At 36.1% G+C, this 23,525-nt stretch overlaps 1 protein-coding gene across 1 annotated transcript in view; it reads right to left on the bottom strand.

Moving 5' to 3' along the window:
- Positions 1-23,525, bottom strand: part of LOC148828638 (hephaestin-like) — a 28,198-nt gene that overhangs the window by 4,356 nt on the left and 317 nt on the right. The window contains exons 3-16 of the mRNA XM_088925400.1: positions 22,208-22,418; positions 18,783-19,027; positions 17,962-18,174; positions 17,222-17,401; positions 16,640-16,894; positions 11,729-11,897; positions 11,506-11,624; positions 9,813-9,944; positions 7,697-7,908; positions 5,578-5,728; positions 5,022-5,234; positions 3,445-3,664; positions 2,944-3,083; positions 2,106-2,237 (exon numbers count right to left, since the gene is read on the bottom strand). Of these exons, the coding sequence (XP_088781526.1) occupies positions 2,106-2,237; positions 2,944-3,083; positions 3,445-3,664; positions 5,022-5,234; positions 5,578-5,728; positions 7,697-7,908; positions 9,813-9,944; positions 11,506-11,624; positions 11,729-11,897; positions 16,640-16,894; positions 17,222-17,401; positions 17,962-18,174; positions 18,783-19,027; positions 22,208-22,368 (2,542 nt within the window). The 5' untranslated portion in view covers positions 22,369-22,418. The remainder of the gene's footprint in view (positions 1-2,105; positions 2,238-2,943; positions 3,084-3,444; positions 3,665-5,021; positions 5,235-5,577; positions 5,729-7,696; positions 7,909-9,812; positions 9,945-11,505; positions 11,625-11,728; positions 11,898-16,639; positions 16,895-17,221; positions 17,402-17,961; positions 18,175-18,782; positions 19,028-22,207; positions 22,419-23,525) is intronic.

Below are 23,525 nucleotides of genomic sequence, written 5' to 3'. Positions count from 1 at the left end.
TTCCATCAATTTGGCAATAGTGTGCAGAAATCTGCTTCTGGGAAAATGTTAAGATCACAATAATGCATTGGGCTCAACCTGAATATTGAGTGATGTTTTCAAGATATGTTCAGCCTTGTGAAATGTTAACAATGATTTCAAGGGTACTGTCACAATATCTTTTGTGGACTCTTGTCATGGATCTGTCACGAAGTACCACAGCAATTCCTTTCTTAATAAGCACCATTTGAGACTATACTGTAAATCTTAAATCTGCTATATGTATTGCATATGTCCACGACATTTTTTATCTTCAGATGATCTTTGAGCTTCAGTTCATGAGATGTTGTGCTCATCTTTAAAAGTGAATTCCGTATACTGTATACAGTATAATTTAAAATAATATAAAAATAGATTCTCATTCCTATCAACATCACAGTGTCTGCTGACTAATATTTGATTAAATCATAGACATTTTTAATCAAAAGACAACATTTCATTTTGTCAGTTTGCATGATTAGTCTCCAGTGCAATGTGTATGACTTCTCTTTACATCCCCTTTAGTCAAAGATTTGGTTTCTCATTTCAGAAGCATTTTCAAGTAATTTAATTTATTAGCTATAAATTATTTCCATCCTGTAATGTGCCTACTGTGTGCATTCAAAGTGTTCAACATAGAGGTTGGTGCCATTTCTGTCCCCTTTAACTATGCCCAGTTTAACTTTGTATACTTGTGTAGCTTGTGTAACTATTCTTCCATATTCACAATGTGAATTTTGCATAGTCCACAATTCCAATTATGAATTGCATAGTTATGCATAGTTCCTAGTGTATCTGTTATTTTCTTTAAAACAAAATGTTTTCTTTTAAAAAATAACGAACAGTTCACCATAAAAAGTATTTTTACAAAAGAAACAGAACTCAGAAGGCAATATTTACAAACTCCTACTCATATAGTAGGGACTCAGATAATTATAAATCAAGAGCAGAGATATATACTGTAAAAAAAAGCAGTCTGAGACCAATTAGTGGGAGCAGCACCAACATGTGGTGGAGTTAACATCAGACGATAATGCTTCCCCTCCTGATAAGCCACATGTACCTTTTGAAGATACTTTGTTGACCCACCCCCTAGCTATGGGTTCACAGGATGTTGGACTTAATTACCCCGAAAGAGGCCACAAGACCTCCAATTATAACAGTTTCCTTGCCATTGGATTAAGGTCCCTTGCTTTTAAGAACCATGTGGAACCTGATATATGTGGGACCAGGTGTGCAAGGAAAGAATTTCACAATGAAAGAAGACCTTCCAGGACATTTTACAAGCCTTTTAGCAACCAGCTAGCAACGACAGGAGCAGGCCTGTGAGTACTGGGTGGTCCTGGACTTGAATTGGCACAAAAGTGGTCTTACAAATTTGTTATTTAGCACTTGTATGAAGTAGATCTGCATGTCAACAAGTATCATTGTAACTGAATATCCCTCTTCAGGATCTTCTCTGCTCATGTCACAAGGGGGGAGCACTACAAAAGATGCTGTATTTTGTCCAACTTTATCTCCTCAACAGAATAACCGCATCCAGCAGGATCACCTTTACTGTGGTGGAAATGAGAAAAGCCTTGCAAAGGCATGCATAAGTTAGAACCTCAAAATGTTCAAACCTTATGGCAGAAGCTATCTCCCCACATTGTACACATAGGGCAACAGCAGGGTCAATACACTATTGAACCGACTGAACTAAGCGAGACATACTGTACCCAGAAAAAAAGGGACAAGTTAAGTAACTGAAGAACATGCTTTGTGGAGTTGGTTTTTCCATCAAGAACAAATTCATAATTCAAATCAATGAGTTTCCTGTTGTATAATCAATAAGATGATGACATAGGTTGTCAATCTCAGATTAGCACTGAAAGGCTAACTGTAAGGAATTGCTAAATAATAAAATACATAACCATTGAATTCACTGCATAAATACATTAGAGGGTCTTTAAGAAATACATTATAAATTGTCTAAATTTGAAGGAATTTGAATGGAAAAACAAGTGAAACAACAAAAAGAAAGATCTGTCCCACAGTGGTTTTAATCGGACTGCCAGTAATGACAGTAATGACAATAAATACTGTACCAGGCTGAGCTGCATGGCCTTTTCCTTCATAGAGCTCCTGAACCCCATGTGCATGTATGGAATGTGTGTGAGATCCATTATTTTTGAAAACAATCACTATTATGTCTCCCACCTCAGCTCGAATAAGGGGACCTGTGAAATCAGATTCTTATTAAATCAGTTAAAAGAACACACTCATAAAAGATCGTACACTTCATATTTCACATATTTTCAAATTAAGAGTTCTACAATTTAGTCCTTTTCATATGGACAAAACATTCATTTAACACTCTCAATTTAGGAAATCATATGACAGTACGTTATGTTTTCAAACTTCTATGTATCTGCTCAGAAGGACAGATGAGAAAACAACTGCACTAGTGACTTATATGATCAACATTTTGAGTGTTGATTGGCTGAAATGATATTTGTAACTAACATATTTTCATACTGTGTATTCCTGCACATTTTATGTATCTAACCGAAAACTGTTTGGCAAAACAGAGGTGTATATTAATTATTAATAATTAACAGGAACTAGGAAAAAATGAGTGAGTATCAGATTGAATTGATACTTTCACCTATCCTCCAAGAACAAATTCCAAACTCATACATGTGTTGCTGAGAAGAGTAAGGATGCTTTTGCCAAACAGCTACCATCAAGTGATGTTACCTGGGGGTCACTATTTTAATTGCAAGTCATATTTTCAAACTAGTATGTATTACATAGCCAGTACGTAGTATGGTTTTGGAAACACCTGATGTTTGAAATTAGAAGTGTTTTTTCATACAGCCTTTGAAATATCAAGGTGATTTATAATCATTCCCCGACTCATGGAGCAAAGTGAAGATACAGTACCAAGGATTCCTAAATGTTCTTCATCTCCTTTTCTTTCCTTGAGTTTAGTGAAAGTGCCATCTGTATATTCTCTGTACACAACCTTCTGGTATTTTGATCCAATTAGACCACCTTCTTTGCCAACAAATATATGTCCATAACTGCAGATAGAAAAATTAAGAAAATGACATCATGAGGACCCTTCTGCTTTTGTTATTAGTCTTGGTTGGTTTGTGCCACTCATGTATTTATTGAACGTGCTTACATAGACTTCATTTTTTAACTTAAATAAATTCCTTCTCCACACATTGAAAAAACCTTTTCTTGATTTAAATCCCAGTAGATATGTGGGTCTATGCCTTTGTGGATTGTCCCAATATATTCATTCCCACATATCCAAAACAGGAAGATGACCTGCATCATACATGACTATGCCTATTCTATCTATTAAACATCAAAAGGTGACATGTATACTTTGTGTTACACGCAGTTCTAAATTAGGTGCATATACAGTAATCTCACCTCTCAGCTGCTGAGCTGTTCAGTATCCCTAGTTCCCATGTTCTGTCAGGAGAGTAATCCCATTCAACCTCATCTGCTGCAATATAATACACTGAGGACACTCTGTACTGAGGAACATGTACAGGAGGAAATCTATCACTGTTACATTCTAACACCTGATACTGCTGCCTCATTCCCGCAAGAAAATGTTCACTTGTCAGGCATATTACCCCAAAAGTGCCTGAAAATAACAAAAAAAAAGGAAATAAATAAGACACATAAAGAGAAATTTGGTTTCTAACATTAGACCTCTTAGTTATTTCCAACAACAGTCTTTCCACAGTGACAACAATAAAACAAGAAAACAATAAAGGAAAAAAATGTTATGTTCCAAATGATAATTGCAAGATTCAATTTTTTTAATGATAATTGTAAAATTAAAAGCATGTCAAAGCTGTCCTTCAAAGGAAACTAAAACATACTGTACTGTATATTGAATAATTAATGTTTAGTTTTGTTCCAATTACAAGTATAACCTACTATGTATCTTTATTTTAAAATAAATTGGCACCATCGAAAGCTTTTCAAATAATAAAATAAAGGTTAGTCCTATTGTCTTCTCAAAAACATGCAAATATCTGGTGAATTTAATGTTGCTGTGCTAGATTTCCTACACTGACGAGTTTCTTGGAGAGATTGTTTTACTGCCTTGAGGACTTGACACTTTAAACAAATAGTATTATTAGATACCGTACATGTGAAACTCACATTTCAATATCTATTTGCTTTCTCCACTATGGTTCGACTGTATCTTGAAATCATTTTTAGTATTTATATTTACCAAATCAGGAAAGTTGTATTACTTTCAGTTTTCCAAAAGAAAAGAAATGCACTTAAGTTTTTTAAGTTTTCTTCCTTTTTTTATAAGTGTAGCATAGTTACAGTATTTTAAAATGAAGATGCCCAGAGTTTACAAAAAGTTGATTTTGTAGAATTTGCACTTGGATAACTTTGCCAAATTCTTCACAGATGAAGTGAAAAGGAGTCTAACATGATTAAGATGGAAAACTTCCATTTTACTGTAAGTCTGTTTCCACTGCCAGTAAATATCCCCCAAATTAACTCTGTCACTGAGATCCACCTGATTTTCCATGCTCCTTTCACCATGCTACTATTTCTAAGAATACATTACTTTCTTATTTTGTACTGTAGCATCTTTAATTCTAAATATTAGAAAAAGCATCCAATTGCTAATTTAACAGAGGACTGAAGGCTATGTACTTTTGAGCTTAAGACCATATATCGGAAGCATAACATGTTGAAAAGCACCAGCAGACAAACTTATCATTTCAATGGGCCAGAAGACTGGGAATGTGAGAGAAAAATGAACTTGAGAAGCTCAACAAACTAAAGATGGTGCGATAGGCACAGTTCTACATACTGTTAATCTGAACACTGAGGATAAGAATTACAGAAGTCTAACTTTGAAAGCCATTTGGGATGGATAAGAGGACTTCCTAGCATTCAGATTCCCCTTAAATTGAACAGTAAAAATCTGTGACCCCTGACCTTAATCAGGCCTTCCAAATAAGACTTACCAATATTGTCTGGTTGCATCAGCAGTGTAGAGGAGGTGTGAGGTGTCAGTGTGACTGAGTCTTTGTGTCTGCCATTGACTTGCACAGTGTTTCCTTGAAACACAACTCCATGAATATCAAACTCATCTCCCAGACCCAAGAGGTGCCAGGATATATTACTCCCACGACACATCTCCAGACCAGGCACTTTGCTGTACAGGAAACCATTGATAGCTGTACCAAGCAAAAGTTCACATCATTAGTGTTACAGATGAATGTGGAAGTCAAGAGCATAGATCTGAGGACAAACAAGCCATGACTGACCAGACAGTGGAAAGGCTTGGCCTCGTGTGTAGCGTGTAAGAAAACTCTTTTAAATCTGTGCTTAAAGGCTTAACTTCATTAAAAGTTCTAAATTTATTAAAATATTCAAGCTGAGATTTTTCCTACCATTTCATGGAACAAACACTTAGAACTGGTATTTGAAGACGATTAAGTATTTCAGCAAAGGTAAAAACAAATTCAAAGGTATAAACAAACACATACAGTATTTCACATATTGTAGCTTAAGACGTACCATGCATTAGATTTGATGCCTTAAACTCCTCATCGTCTGTGTCAATGTCTTTAGGATTGACAAATGCATGCAGCAGGCTCTGTCTCAGATACCAGCTTAGATTTTCATTAAAAACTGTGAACAACAGGAAAAACTCCTTGTCGATCCCCTTCTGCATGAACAAAAGAAAACAGAACTTTTAACTACACAAATCTTTCTGTCATTAAAACCTTTACTTCCATTTAACACATGGGCATTCTTCAAGAATGTTCAAAAATGGCAAGGAAACAAATGTGCTGTGCATTTATAATTAAGGGACTTTAGATTAATTATTAACTTCAGTCATTTGTACACTATTAGATGTAGAGCATTTTTACTGCACTTGATAAAATGCAATGTTTATCAATGTTGATCCCTCTTGAGATAAAACTGTATACGAAAGATTTATCTTTGTAAGGATTCACATCTTAGTAATAGATTCTCTAAATTCTGCTGTATTTATTCACTTTTCTATTTTAAAATAAAAATTAAATTTGACCAATAATTGTCATTTGCTGTTATTTTTTAATTTAATCATTCAAGTAATATTACAGCTTTGAGGTCAATAGAGATGAATATATATTTAAATATTATATTTTTTATGACCAGAGAAGAAAGAAAACACAACGTTTCGACTGTGGAGCCTTCACTGATTTTTAATATCCAATATCAAAGGTTGAGGCTTAAATTCTACATACATTTTAAATGAGCACATAATTTTAATTCAGTGATTTACCAGCTCAAGCAATTTAATACAACATCAACCACAAGAAATCAATCAAAATCTCAGGCTCAAATTGATTCTGAAGCAAAACCCACTTTATATCATCTTGGCCTATTATCCAGTCATGCGGCAATTTGAATGTTTGACATTTACCTGCAGAAAAATCTCTGGTGATGAGTATCATTTAAAAACTAAGCATTTTTAGGGTGTTTTGATTTGTCATGAAATTAGCGTTTTATTCTGTACAAAAGAAATAGATTTAAAAGGTATTGAAAGATCAGTGATGCATAGTTCTTAATGCTGCTTTTTTGCTGTTTCCTTCTAGCTCTGTAATATACAGTAGAGTATGTTGTATTGTTGAAGGTAGCAACATCAAAGAAAAATTAAAAGGACACATTTGTTTTTACACCAGAGATCAGCATTTTGATATTTATTGATTTTTTAGAGCAGATGATTAGAGATGCAATCTGTCAATTGCTCCTGCTGCCTCACAGCTTTTGGGGCCTCATTGTAATTCTCATTTGAAGATCTGTGTATATCATATTCTCCCAGTAGACATTGTGAGTTTTCACCAGGAGCTATTTCCTCTCAAATTGCAACTAGATTCTGTCTAGGTTTAATGGTGTCTTCAAATTCCATGTAGGTATGTGTGTTTGTGGCTAACCGTGGACTGGCATCCCAGCCAGGGATAGGTACAGTAGATACTTACTTGGGCTAAGTGGATACTGAAGATACAGTAGATGGATGATTAAGACTTACGTATGACATGAAGTTCTCCATGAGCCTGTTACATTGACAGCCTTAATATATGTGTTTGGAAGAAACTGCATTGTGAGATTTGCTTTTAAGTAATTTCTCATTCGTAACAAATTGTTTCCAAAGAAAAATGCTTTTAGTGGCAAATTAAGCTTTCTTAGCAACCAAAGGTATTGTGTTACCATGTCTGGTAAAACAGTGAATAAAAGGACTGTTAGCTAGATGTGCACTAAACTAAATATGCTGAAGAAAATGATTGGTTTTCTTAATAACACTTCAGTTAAGCTATAATGCACTATTCCCATCTTTGTTATGCTTCAGATATATGATATATTGCTGGAAGTACTAAAATATCTAGCATACATTGCTATGTACTGTATATAGAAAGAATTGAAAATTGAGACAGTTTCATGCTGTCAAAACACAGTGTATAAAATACCAAAAATGCACTTGAGATATGCTGAGAAGCCAAATACCAACCTGTTACTAAAACTTGTGGCATTTATAGTTTAGGTCCTCTTTGTCTGATTTAAACAGCATTCTGAATTTAACAGTAGTTAGTTATAATCTACATATACTGTATGATTAGTATTTAATTAAATCAAAGAGTGATTACAGTACCTGTGTATTATCATACTTCAATGTGCGAGGTTTACAGATAAGCAAAGGTCCAACAAGGCCTGAGTTTGTGTCCCGAACAGGATCTACTGCTGAAAAATACATCCGGGTCAGACAGGGGGGGTCACTGAGAGTAGGCCCCACATGTTCGGGCACAGACCACTTATAGGTGAAGTTATGGAAAGGTTGCACGGAAGTTCCTTCCCCTAAAACATCTTAGAGAGAATATAAGACATGGTTTCTTAAATAATACATCTTAAATAATATACAGTATATATACCTATTAAAATGATATATATATATACTGTACAGTAGTTTAACATGATAATCTTTCAGTTTTTACCAGCTTCTCCGTTAACAGCTAAATGCTGTTCACAATCCCTGTGATTTTTTAGTATATGGCACAAAAATCAATTCAGTTTACTTTAATTGGTTAAAAAGAAAAATCCACTGACTTCCAAACAAAAATACAGAAATCATCATCTGTTTTTGTTCACACCTACAGTAAAATGTAATTGAAATGAGTTACTATGGAAAAACTATGTAGGATACATAACAATGTGGCTGATAAGCTTAAGTTTCTGGTTGCATCCTTCTTTGTTACAGTACATTGTTATTTTAAACAACCAACAATGTAAAACCTGCATTAAATGGGTGGAATAGGTGGTCTTGAGTTTGCTGAACCTCCCTCTGTAACTGGATTCTGGACTTTCTGACTGAAAGACCTCTTATAGTCCGGATTGGAAACTACGTCTCTAGTACCACGATACTGAACACTGGAACCCCCCAGGGCTGCATACTAAGCCCACTCCTGTTCAGGCTGATGACTCATGACTGCACTGCTAAGCATAGTGCAAATTACATCATCACGTTTGCTGACGACACGACAGTGGTGAGCCTCATTAGTAACAACGATGAGGCACCATACAGAGAGGAGGTGGAGCAACTAGCGGACTGGTGCTTAAACAACAATCCGTCTCTGAATGTAGATAAGACAAAAGAGATGATAATGGACTTCAGGAGGGCTCGCGCTGATCACTCCCCACTGCATGGAGACAGCTAAAAGTACTACATTTCTTGGTGTGCATATCACAGATGACCTCACTTGGACCATCAACACCACCTCCCTAGCTAAAAAAGCACAACAACGTCTCCACTTCCTGCGGCTACTGAGAAGGGCAAACCCTCCCACCCATACTATCCACATTCTATAGAGGCACCATTGAGAGCATCTTGACAAACTGTATCATTGCTTGGTTTGGGAGTTGTAAGGTCTCAGACTGCAAGTCCCTGCAATGAATTGCAACCTCTTTGCCCTCCAACCATCTGGTAAAAGGTATCGCAGTATATCAGCCAGCTCCACCAGACTCCGTAACAGCTTTTTTCCACGTGGTTGTCAGGCTCTTCAACACCCTGGTACCTACTGCACCTACTCCAAATCTGAAAACCTAGTTATTTTTTGCCTAATGTCAGGCATACTGTCTGATGTATTCTTTGCACAATTTTTTGCACAGTCCTGTAAAGTAAATTGCACTATGCACGTTGTACTTTATGTACCCTGTACTACATTATCTATAGCATTGTCTTGTCAGTGTCTGTCTGTATTTGTACTGCAGACCTGGAGAATGATATCTTGCTCTTCTGTATACTTGTATATGGGTGGACTGACAAATAAACTTGAACTACAGGTCAAAGAAATGAAATGCTTATGAGAATAAACAGAATAAACCAAGAAGATTCTCAGAAAATGTCACCAGCTCAAATTCTAACACAGCCAACACTTTTTTTAATCAGATAAGGATCTCATAGGTTTTTTGTTGTCTGACTGAATTAAATTACATTTTCCTAAAAAAATAGGGACTTGTAGACAAGAAAGATTTTTTTTCTGAGTACTAAGCTTAGAATGAATCCTCTTTTGATGTATTGAATAGGATCTAACTCATGTATCTTCTTTGCAAAAAGCACTTAATTATTTCTGGAATATTTGCTGCTGGGGCTGGCTTCTACTGTATGTAGAACCTTTGTCCTAAGTTTATAGGAAACTGAATCATCCTCTTTGTGTATAGAAGGAATTGTTTTAACAGTTAATTAAAAAGTTAACTCTGTTGTTAGCACATACCATCACCATATGGAGTTCCCTCGTGTTCTTTCTTGTAAAAGACACCATGCGGTTGGATGCTATAAGGCCTGGATGCCATGTTAAGGAATGTCACAACGATTGTATCTCCAACTTCAGCCTTTATCACAGGGCCTATGATAAAAATAAGAAATTACAGTATATAGTGTACTTTCTTTGAAAGAATGTAAGTAAAATTATTTTTACTTTTTTCAACAAAAGACATTATTAATCATTTTGTCTCTTACATCTTAACAGCAATTTTATCAAGACTGAATATATTATCTCCATAACATTAGGATTTTATTTTTTATAATAATGAGAAGAAGAGTCTTCCACTGTGAATACATTTTACCGGATTTTCAGTGAAACAGCCACAGCAAACAATAACACTTAGTCTGTCACGGACGTCCAAAGGGACTAACCGTGGGGAGCAGGAGAGCGGAAAAAGACCCATATGCGAAGCGGCGAGACGGGAAAAAGGCCCGGGCTCATAGTGCAAAGAGTTCAGGAATGCCGTATAGAAACCTATGCCCTCAGGGAGCGGACGTGGGGCGCCCTGGTGCTAGGCGGGTCTCAGGACATCCGAACGTCAATGCTGAGCGAGGACAGAGTGCAAGACCCGGAAATATATAGCCCAAGGGAAAGAGAGGGACAGGAAGGACAGCAGACCAGAAACTAGGGACAGGACAAAGAAGGAGCGGCCTCTGGCTGCAGAGGGCGTGACATAGTCCTTAAGGGAAATCTCTTTTAAAAATAGTTTTTCAGTCAGATTTGGAAAATAAAAGCAGTTCTGATTAGACCAGCAATACACAACATCCACCTTGCACTGAACTGCACAATTTAAATGGATATGACAAATATGAGGAAGGCATATTCATTAAACATTAAAGTAAAATCTAGATGTCAACTATTAAAAAAGCACTAGATGATGAATCATCCAATTTGCCTAATCCATCAAAAGGAGCCAAGTACAGTGGATTTAAATCAAAGTAGTGAAGTACGTAAGTAGCTTTTCACAACATAAGGTTAGAAATTATGAGGAACATTTCTTAAATTAGCACTGTACATAAGGAGCATCTATTCCACAATAAGTCTTAATAAGAACTTATAGAAGATTCCACTAATGTGAAGTAAATATAAATGTACTTGTCTTATACAATAAAATATTCTTATAAAATATAAATTTAAGCTATACACTACAGTAAATTTCCTGGAGTAACATATGTTGAAACACTTCATCTTACTGCATTATTTGATAATAACTTTCTGGATTCTTCATGTAATGTGCTCCTTTACACAGTATGATTTTAGTTTCTTTCTTTTTAATTACCAACATTTTTGTTATTACAGCTGCCAAATATTGAAATATAATGTGGATTAAAGTATCCAACATACTACTGTATATTGTATATTTTTACCCAATTCCTGACTTGATAATTAAATTGATGTTCCCAGCGTTTGTTATGTTGAGGACTGTAACATCATTATAGTAAAACAAGCTGAACTACGCTGTAGCCAGGGACCTAATAGGCAAAGTAAACAATCACATAATGATAACTTCAAGTAACAGTGTGATAAATAATTATTTACATCTCAAGAGCAAACAGTAGATTCATTAAAGGAGCTGGTAGCATTAAGTTGCATTGTTATCAATAATGGATAATCAATTAGAAAATGATTAATTTTTTTTTACCTAAAATCCCGAGGTGCTCTTCAGATGTTGTCCTCACTTTCTCTTTGCTAAATGTCTCATCTGTGTATTCCACATACTTTGCTTTCCAGTATTTACCACCAGTTCTTTTTGATGTGTTACTGAAAGAAATTTCAGAATACTGTAGCTGTACATTCAGGTGAACTAAACACAGTAAATCACTTCTTCTTTAACAATATTAAAAGTTCTAATACCAAGTGTATACCTGCTCTTCTTCATTAGACTCTCTATTGTCTCTCCATCTATTCCAGAAGGTCCATATGTCCATAAAACATCCATAGCTGCAATGAAGTATTTTCTTTCTTTTCCTGGCATTTGAATATTAGGAGTTGTTTTGAAACATTCTTTCACCTCATACAGTGCCTCCATACCAGCTATTAAAAGAAAGTTTTGAAAAAATCAAATACAAGCATATGACATACATTATGAAATAAATTTATGTACTGTATTTTCATACGTTTTTTTTATTTGGGGTGAATTCATTCAAATATTGTCAATCTTTTTTTGCCTGGCTCATAGAATAAGTATTGCATTGGCTGGTACTATAGATCTCTGGAAAAAACACATTTTGAATAGATCACACTTTAAAGTTTTATTATTGAAAAACACTTTACTTTTGGATGTTATTTTACAAAATGTTCTGAAGAACATTTACTCTTATATTATATTATCTTGATAACAAATGCCTGATACTTAGTCATTTGTTTTTGGGAGTGGGTTGCAATCACAGATATAAAGTACAGTACAATGCTCTCTTGAAGTTTTTAAAAAGGTCAGCTTTCTATACAAGAACTATACAATTATGTTGCCAGCACTGGAGCTTAATTATTACATCACCAGTCCAATAGAGGCCATTAAATTGCACTAGGCTTAATACAAAGCAATACTTACATTTCACATATGGCATCATTATCTATTCAAGTACACCAGCGTTCCTAAATAGACTTATGTTTAGCAGGTTCAATTAGGTTCTTAAAGACGTCACATTAGAAATCATGTCAGAACTTTTGGAAAATGAAGTCTTGTTTTACTTGTTTTGATTAACATACTTCCTTTAATAACAATTCTGCCAAGCAGTATCAAGTGATATCATTTTTGGAAATGTTTGACACTGTCAGAATGATAACTCACACTGATTTACGTAGACATCAAACTGACACAGGGTTTAGTTTCTTTGTCTACCTCTCCCAGAGGTGCCTCCTGCTAGCTAAATAGCAGACTACACAGGAGAAATTTGAAAAAAGTGATTGAGGCCTGAATTATAGAGCCCCTGAATTGTAGAGAGTATAAACATTCAGTTTTTTTTGTCTACTGTTACAACTTAAACAATTCTACCTTAAAGGATCTGTATCTGCTTGAACACATTGCATGGATGAGGTGCTGGACCACATTTCTGGGTCACAATGATTTACTTTTCTCAATTTATTGAGTAGAACCTGGAAGATTTAGCTGGTGCCAAAGCACAGGGCCTATCTCTGACATTTAGCCTCCTTACCCTTGTTAATATACATCAGCTGTCACGTTTGGCTGTATATGCAACAATACTGAAACTAAAAAAGGTGTGCAATTTCCTTTGGCCTAAAGCAAAATTTGTGGGGCACATGGCAGGGCCAGAGGTGGTGTCCATGGACATAGATTAAAGCAATGCATTTTGTTTGTGGCTGGTTTATAATAATATGGAAGAAGAGATATCAAGACTGCTGGAATTGATGTTGACTTAGGAACGGATGTCCCATTAACAGCAGTTTATTAAGGAATGGCTGACATAGCTACTTCCCTTCTCTGTCTTACAACAAAGACCTAATTTCAATGATGTAAATGAACAGGAGACTGAAAAGTAGTCTGAGAGAGGTGCTGACCCAGTCCTCAATTCTAGCCTTCCCAGAAACCATCTGGCATTTATGATCAACATTGATACCAACAAAGCGGGGATCAGGGCTGTATTAATGCAAATGGGAGAGGGGCATTGCTCATTACATCCAGGCACTGACTTTGTCAAAATTATGGTATAATTCAATAAGAGTTGTAAGCTACTGTATGGTCAAAGAGTGGAGCACATTTGGGTCTACATTCACATAAACCATTTTTGCCTCTCCAAAAACTCCCACTCATTGCTTCTCAGTTTTAGGAACTAGACAGGCAGACAGCTCAGTGGCAAGAAACCTTACAGTACGTTGATTTTGAGACAGAGGTACAGGAGGAAGCTACCACACTTATGCCCTGGACCAGGGAAACGATGCATCTAAGCTGCTGCAGCTTCAGTCAAGCAATCCAAATCTCAGACCTTGGTCTGACAATGTGCCCTCATTTTCCATGTGGTAAACTGTCTGAATCCACTTTGAGATGTCTGCTACATCTGTTGCCACCAAGACCTCGGACATTTCTGCAGGACCTGTAATTCCTGTGTAGCATAGAAGGGTAAGTGTGGCTATCTTATCCCTACTGCAACAATATCAGGTGGAGGAACCTATGCAAATATGCAAAGCTGGACGTCCCCAGGAACTTACCGCAGATAAAGTAAGCTAACTAAATAATCCTCAAAAATTTGCTCAATTTCACCATCATTGGGGATCATGTCTATTGAGAAGGGTACTGTATTCTGTCACATTGTCATCTCACAAGAAAGATGTCATTACATGACTAGCCTGAAGAAGTGCATTGTCCTGCTAGAATGTTGTCATCAAGATTAAATGAGACCCCAGGGGCCAATCGATGTAGAGTTGTGCAGCCAGGTTGGTATCAATCACTACAAGAGAAGATCTGTAGGCTAAACCACTTTTGAATAGACACCCTAGGCCAGACCACAGACCATCACACTTGGATTTTAGCATTGATCATTGATCATTCTGTTGTCATATCAATAAGCATATTGTTCTGCATGTCTACTAACCACTCGTGCATCAGGGTGATAGATTTTACAGAAAATCCTGATTCATTGCTTTTATTGATTTTGTTCCTATCTAGATTAAATTCCATTACCTGTGCCCAGTCAAACCTCTTATTAATGAGAAGACCTAGTGCATGTACAGCATATACAGTACAGTGAATCACAGTGAGTAACAATAATAATTGCTTACACTTATATAGCGCTTTTCTGGACACTCCACTCAAAGCGCTTTACAGGTAATGGGAATTACCTGTAATTCCACCACCAATGTGTAGCATCCACCTGGATGATGTGACGGCAGCCATAGTGTGCCAGAACGCTCACCACACATCAGCTCTCAGTGGGGAGGAGAGCAGAGTAATGAAGCCAATTCATAGATGGGGATTATTAGGAGGTCATGATTGGTAAGGGCCGATGGGAAATTTGGCCAGGATGCCGGGGTTACACCCCTACTCTTTTCGAGAAACGCCCCGGGATTTTTAATGACCACAGAGAGTTAGGACCTCGGTTTTACGTCTCATCCGAAGGACGGCACCTGTTTACAGTATAGTGTCCCCGTCACTATACTGGGGCATTAGGACCCACGTGGACCACAGGGTGAGCGCCCCCTGTTGGCCCCACTAGCACCTCTTCCAGCAGCAACCTTAGTTTTTCCCAGGAGGTCTCCCATCCAGGTACTGACCAGACTCCTGCTTAGCTTCAGTGGGTTACCAGTTGTGAGTTGCAGGGTGATATGGCTGCTGGTGAGTAATCAGCTAATCTAAATTATGTCTAAAACATTTAATCAATATCCAACTGATTGCTTTATATTTCTAAAAGCATACATGCATAGAGTAATACATTTGTTTCGATACCCACTATACATATTGGTTGACAGAAAATTACTGTTTGTCATTAAGAACAATGGATACCTTTGCTGTCAGCATAATTTATGTTTTTTGTTCAGTTCAACATGGTGTCCAAAGAAAACGTATACTGCAATATTTGTCAAAAGTATAAGGATCAAAACTGAGTCATGCTGTGAATTTCAATTCACTGAAGCTGCTGCAAACTGAGGCTGTTTTAGAGAACAGTTCTACTTACCATAGGTACTGTTTTGTCTTTGTAGTGTGTGGGAGTATGTGTAATCATTCCTAACTGGGTTCTGTATAAGGCCATGCTGCGTTCTTGGAATTGAAGTTGTTTTTCAAATGACTAAATTTGGCTCAAACCAGGAAGAGATTCTTTTTGAGAAGTGGCTGTTGGATAACACTGCAAACTGTAACCATGTCTGATTCCTTCTTCCACCCTCACTGCTTTTGTGTTAGAGTCAAGAAGTAACCTAACATTTTTGAATTTACAAAAGAACAAAGAGAAAGGCAGAGAAGCTGGATAGAATGTCAACCTTAAGGCAGATATATTTTAAATCTATTTAAAAGTATAAGTAAATCATATGAAATAATCTTAATTAAGACACAATTTCTGCTCTTTCTTGAGTATAATAATACTGTAACTATTGTACTGAAAATTGCTGCAACAATACTTTTAATGCATGCACTTGGACTGAAAGCTGTATTTTAGATTGAAGCATTTAAAATGACATCCTTTGTGCTTTCCTCCATCCATGGCCTTTCTCCTATCACAGAAACTTGGTTCATGGTTCATCTTTACTTCTTCTCACTATTACTTCAACTTCACTTTATCACTGATGGATGTATACCAACAAGGACAGCCCAGGATGCCCCAGCACTTAAATGTATAGCATGTCCTTTGTGCTTATTACCTGGCCCAACTCTAATACAAACAAAGCAGAGGTAGAATTTACCAAATATTAATTAAACACACTTAATCCAGGTTCTCTGCAGGTTTTTTGAAGCACAAATCCCACAAAGCAGTGAGATTCAGACTCTAGTCCCACACACTACAAATAAGCGTGTTACCACCAGGTTAGGATCAGTTTCCAAGATGCATATAAAATGCAGATATCTTAGATTTTCCTCTATTGCCTTTGTCTAGATGCACTTCTATTTATATTAGTCTGGTCCTGCTTCCTCCCTGCCAGATTTCAATGCACTCTTTCCTGTGAATCACACCTGTGTTCTTATTTTCTTAATTGTCAGAACATGGATTAGATTGAGCAACTGTGTACCATGTCATCTACTAAGGTGTTGCATCACAGTTTCATTGAATTTCTGTCTTCAGAAACTACTGTCATCAGCAAAGGAAGCTTAACATAAATCTGCTGTTTACCTTTCAGGTGTTCATTTACTTGGCAGCTCAAAAGCCATCTCCCAACATTCCTGGGGACCATCTCTGCAGTCACAAAGGTCGCTGGAAAGAGGCTGACAACGTCTGCTCGCCTGTGGCTGACCGTCACACTCTGCCCGTGGAAGAATGCATTGTGGATGTCGGCTTCACTTCCCATTCCAAATAAATGCCACGTTACTGAAGCGCCTGCACACATATATAGGTCTGGCAGATTTCCGTATATATATCCATTGATAGCTGAAGAAGATATATAAATATTATTTAATGGAAGATAACATATTTTAATGTAAAATTATATATTTTAGTATTTTTATTTCTTTAGGGTAGTACAGCATGTACAAGCTAAATAGTCTACATTATTTTTAATTAAAGAACAACCGGAAGCAATTTATTCATTTACATGTTTTCTTTTTTTTGCCTTTTTATTTATTTTCCATTTCCATTTTTTACCCATTTGATTAGGCATTAAACCCACTACACACCAGAAGATTAAAATCACGAGAAGGGCATGTTAATGAAACATCTGTTTTTATTCAAACTAAACTCTAGTGCCTTGAGACGTACAATGCATTCTATTGCTGGTTTTAAATTCCTCATCCTCTTTGTCCACAGAACCAGGGTCACTGCAGTATCTGTTGATGTTGTCATCCACGTACCAACTCAGATTTTCATCAACATTCATGAACATTAACAAGAAGTCCTTATCAACATCAGAACGATTCCAAGAGTGTCCATCCGAAACACCTCAAAAAGATAATAATAACCATTTAAATTATGTCATTTTTAAAGAATATTTCAAGTTCAATTTTGTGATTTCAGTTACATAATGGATGTTTTATGAAACTAAGCTAGGCTGACCTTGTGTGTGTGTTAAAAGTTATTATACAGTATGTGATCTCGGCTTCATGTGACATAATGTAAAAAGACTTATTATAAGTTTCAAACAAATAAATCAATAGCAATAATTTATATATTAATATATGAGAAAGCCTGGCCCTGCAAAAAATAATAATTAACTCATTCTGTAGTATTTGGTTTTGACTTTAAAGTAAAGTTAGTACACAATCCTGAAAGCTTCCTGACCATTGTTTGATTATGGATGCTCAGGTTTTCCTGATTAATTATGGCATTTATTTAGTATTAAAGAGAAAGTGGTAGATAACAAGAAGACTGTTGTAACATTGTGGATGGTTAAATACAGAAATTAAAACATTTTTCACAGGCTAGAGAGATACAATTGTTTTCTGCTTTCAGATCGGAAGATTTCCATTTCATTTGAAGAGGTATTATACTGTAGATCTTACCTTTTTTGCAAGTCAAGAGTGCCCCAATGAGGCCAGATGCAATGTCCCTGGGTGCATCTACATGTGAGTGGTAAGCCCATGTCAGACAGTTAGGATCACTGGCAGTTGGGGCATGATCACCAGTTACTGTCCAGATGTAAGTATGGGTGCTGCCAGGAGGCACCCCATCATCAGTTTTATCCTTTCCAAAGGTCTGGTCTGGGTAAAAAGCACCTGAACAACAATCGGTGAGGAGAAATCTAATTCTACTGTAGCAGCAAAAAGTCTAATTTATAATTGTTTATGAAATAATTATTTTACAAATATCTTGGTTTATTCTTGAATCCTAATGTGACCCAAATGCACCAGTTAACATGGGTAATTGTGTATGCAATTTAGTGTTTAAAGACTAAGTAATTTCAATTAAGTTAAATTAAATTAATGAAACAATATACCGAAATTGATTAAAAAACTACTTAAGAAAGAAACACAACCCAAACCTTGATGAGCTTCCAAAATTAAACTTTTAAAAAGAAAACTGTTTCATATGCCTCCCATCGAGTTTGCTAACTCCAGACATATTTTGACAAATTTCTCAGTTCGTACATCAGGTACTGCAGTCCATTGGTTAACTTTAATTTATTTTAGCAAAGTTAAAGCTAGATGTATAAAGCTCAAAACTAATTTATTCAAAGAAGAAATTAAGTAAAAATTTATGCATTTTCAAACAGAGGTGCATGTCAACAGATCTAACTGAAAAGCAAAAGTATGTTAACTGTATGCTGTACATGTTGAAGCATTAGACAGCTCCACATCAACCACTTTCTCACTAAACCACTGACCTTCGGAGTCTTTGCTGTAGAAGACACCATGAGGATGGATTGAGTACGGGCGAGATGCAAAGTTTTTCAGATGAATGATTATCTCATCCCCCAATTCAGCTTTCAAAATAGGACCCAGGAACCCAAGCCAAGCTGGCTGAAGAATCTCATGTGCATAGGTGGCATCAGAGTACTGCTTATAAACAGCTTTCTTGTAAATCCTCCCCATCGTTTGAGAATTTCGTAAGGGGTACTTAATTGAATCTCTAATAAAAAAAGACAAATTAAATTAAATGAACAGTAATATATATTTTAGGAATGTGTTATCACTTACCTTTTAACTATCCACCATATTTACAGTATCTTGAAACAAATATTTATAGACTGTGATTTATTCTTAAAAGAGACATTACATCATTAGTAATATTAATCCTTGCTTTTATATACAGTACCCCTTTACATCCCATGGAATTCCAAAGTACTTAACACGTAAAAGTGGAGCCACTTCATCCACCTCTGAAGTTCAGCACCCACCTGTGCAGCCCCACTACATCAGATCAGGAGTGGAATTTAGCCAGGACACAGGGGATAACACTCTGGGTTTATTCGAAAAGTGCCATGGGATTTTTAATGACCAAGTAGTCAGGATCTTGATTTATTGTATCATCTAAAGGATGATCCCTGTTACTAGACTAGATCAATGTACTACATTTTAATAGAATATTTAGACTAAGGTATGAAAAATACATGCTTATATTCCTCTAAACACATTACTTAAGATAGATCTCTGTAGGGCATCACATGCTTTGATTGGTTTCATGGATTAAAGCTACATCTCTTCAAGATGTATTTACTTTGCAATGTAGGACTGTAAAAGGCAAAGAGTATATTTCTAGAAGACGAAGGAGATAAGACAATGTTATTCTACAATGGAACAAGTAATAGGTTTATTCCATGCTGAACAAAAGAAGAAAGAAAACACAACGTTTCGGTGGTGGAGCCTTCTTCAGGTGTGATTAAGACACCTGGTAATCAGGACATCTGAAGAAGGCTCCACGGCCGAAACGTGTTTTCTTTCTTCTTTTGTCCAGCATGGAATAAACCTATTACTTGTTCCTTTGCAGCCTACGCATGCTGACGCAGCTACCCACCTGAACTGTTATTCTACAATGCCAGACTCAAAAATTGATCTGAGGTCATTAACGAGCATTATCATCCGCAGAAGCAGACACATATTTGCTTGTAAGGAAGAGATATGTGTGTGGGTGATGGGATTATAGCAATAATTAAGGGTGAGAGAAGTGTCATCCTTTTGGTCTCTACCTAACATTTGAAGTAACCCTCCATAATAATTATCAGGCTTATTTAAACCGGCCTAATCAGCCTTACAAAAAGCCGCTGAGAGCTCTTTATCGACAGAATGGTTGCTTTTTACAGCATATCATTGAATTTACAAGGGCATGTGAGTTCACTTCTCATAACCAAAGTAATGGTGTATCAAACAGATACCAAACAAAAAAGTGATACAGAATATCATGGAGTGACACAAGAGGGAACAGGGCAGTGGCTTGGGTCTATGTTTATGTGATTTCTGCGTGTAAGGCTGGTATTCTTATTAGGTGTGGCATTTTTTTCCCCTTTTGTGTCCACTTGTCTCTTCTTTTAAGGTCTTCTAACCACCCTAGAGCCAACGATACAGCAGAAAGCATTCTTCATGGAACTGAGTGACACGCACTTTGCCTGGAGATCCATCAATTACCACATAGTCAGGGGTGATACACTACATGAGGTGTGAAAGGTGCTGAAGGAGAGGGAGGAAACAAAGCAGGGAGAAAGACAAAACATTATAACACCTGCAAGTATACATACTGTACATCTGCATACAGACATGCGCAAGTAGCCCCTGGCATATTTATGCCGACTTTCCTCTCATGATCAACCTGATAAATAAAACACATTTCTTTGGGACCATTGAGACAAGGCAGTTGCTTGGTAGAAAAGGAAAAAGTAAAGGTTTGTTCCATGCTGGAAAGAAAAGAGACACAACGTTTTCGGCTGTGGTGCCTTCTAGCTACTTGAACCAGTTGCTAGATAGACAAGTAAGACTGTGCCAAGATATTTTTTTTCAGTATGGCAGAAAGAAGTGTGTCTGGATTGCTGGAGTGAGCTGAGTAAATATCTAGTGGGAACACACAGTGGGCTTGCATGAAAGACAATCCTGTCAAGGATGTTTTAGAGAGAGGACACTGCGGTCAGCAAAACTGAAAGCAGTGTCCTTTAGATTCTGCCGCATTGCAAGAGAATAGGGAGACAGGAATGTATGGCATATAAAGAGCGCACCGTAGGAATATTTTTTATTTCTCTGGTTATTTGGGACTATGTTGTCAAGTTGTTTTCCTTTTGTGTTTTTATGTGTATCCCTTGTGGATTCTCATTTTTTTTAAATTAATAATGACTCTACCCTTTTTTGTGATTGCACGTTTCTAAAAGGATAAAACCACAGCTATTGAACTGACTGTGCTGGTCTGTGGGTGCCATGATGGCTCTGGGAGATCTGACAGCCTGTGCAGACAGGTGGGTTCTAGCACGATGGTGTAGCAGGCTACAGTTCCTGCAAACAATCACTGTTTTGACAAGAACATCATAGCTCTCAATTGCACCAGTATAGTAATATACAGTACTTGAAATTTGTTTCCCTTACAAAAAATGTGTGTTATCAACCAAAAACTCTATCTGAACAGGCCACACTGTCTGTGGATGCTTTCTGCCAACAAAGCCATGCATAAATAATGATCACTTGAGATAGCTGATACATTCATGATTATTTGATATGCTTCACTGATTAAGACTTTGATATGAATAAATTATTAAAATAAAGTTGAACGTTTATGATAACCCAAGATTAGAAGCTGCATACTGTATGTCTTACTGAAGCAGCATCTTACTAGATATCACAGCAGGTTAAATTTTAATAGTCTTAATGGCCAAGTAAATACTTTATAACTTCCTTGAATGCACTTAAATGCTTAAATTCATATCATACTCCGATATGAAAAACAGTTACAGGAAACCTCTAGTTAGAGTTATTGCTGATCAAGAAGGTGCCAGCAGTTACAGAATCTGAGGTTTCACGTGTACTGTACCTAATCACATAAAGATTTTCATTTTCTATCATTTTGAAAATTAAATCGTCCAAACATATCTCATGGCACTATAACTATAACTTTAGTAAGGTTATCTTAATCTTTTATTAATACATTTGTGAAGATTATGTTTCACATATAAAATATACGAGAATACAGACCAAACCTTACAACATTTTTCTTGGCACTGTACAGCCTTACTGAGATTAATGTAAAGTAAATTATAGTATATTTTGGAAAATAGGATTGATTGGTTGATTAATTATTTCACTCTCACAAAAATAAACAAAAATGTTCACTTACTGATCCTCTGTGAAGTTGTTTCCAGATATTTTATTTTTCCCTGTTGGAGTGTAATTCCACTCTATTTCACGAATACCCAAATAATAAAGCCTTGTTGCACCTCTCACACAAACCACCAGGCATAAAAACCCCATTATCTGGATGGATACAATATGTTTCATTTTGCCTTATTCTCAGTTTCCAAAAGCTTCTCCTTATAGTGTAGGTTAAACTATTGGCAAAAAGTACAAGGACAATATTAGGAATGCTTGTACTGTATGTACCACTCTCCCAAGACACTCAATGAAACACATTCGAAACTACTGTCGTATGGATGCAATGAAATATGTAAAAATGACTAATATTTACACATTTAAGCTGTTTAAACTGTAAATACAGCAAAGAGAAGATTTAATTTTCATAAACCATTTTGTGAGTTGAAAATTAGTACTATGACACGGAGAGGATCATTGGTAGGTTGCAAAGAAAGATTAAGTTTAAGAACTAATTCCCATTGGAAATATATGATAGTAGGTAAATGTAAATAATAGGAAATATGAAAGACTTCAAAAAACAAACATATAATGAATACTGTAGAAGACAAAACTGTATACATGCCTATCTTCTTTTCAAACTATCTTGACACCTGGTTTTGGTGCAATACATTTCCTGGTCTCTGCTTCTCATTTAAAAGCCAATAGTAACGTAACAAATCTGTCATTTGATGATGTATTGTAAAGACTATCTGTCTGAATATGGTTATTTAAGGTATATATCTTCAGACACAAGAGAATAACAAAACAATTCAATAGCAACAATATTTTTAATATCAGAGAATTCCTTATGCTTAAAGAAAAAAATTGGATAGAAGACACAATGTTCACAGATAAGATAAAAATGCAAAGTTTAAAGGATCTTTTTCTTCATAAATTTTTACAAAGCACTTAAAACAGAGACACATTACATATGCTACAGTATATAAATAAACTATATATATTTCTTCACTATTGTCTCTTCTACATCAATCAAAGGCTTTCTTCTGTTTACTCAAAATGTTTTAAATGGGATATTTTTTAAACGTATCAACATTTTTTAAAATAATGCAACAAAAACAATTTTAAAAGGTTTAACATTATAACAGGTTTAAGCTTTAAAATCTTTCCATAATATTTCCAGAAATTTGTATTATTTCTAAAGTAAAAGGATCCTATGTAGTAAAATTCTAAAAAAGACAATTACATGTATGTGCATAGCAGCAAAGTGAACAACCCATACAAGAAATTTACTTTGCAAAATCAATTTTCAATCTATGCAGGAAACAAGTACAACCTTATTTGTA

Source organism: Atractosteus spatula, chromosome 9, assembly GCF_055471065.1.
Source record: "Atractosteus spatula isolate fAtrSpa1 chromosome 9, fAtrSpa1.hap1, whole genome shotgun sequence".
Taxonomy (NCBI): domain Eukaryota; kingdom Metazoa; phylum Chordata; class Actinopteri; order Semionotiformes; family Lepisosteidae; genus Atractosteus; species Atractosteus spatula.
Note: the sequence above shows the minus strand (reverse complement) of the source record. Positions and strands in the feature narration are given on the sequence as shown.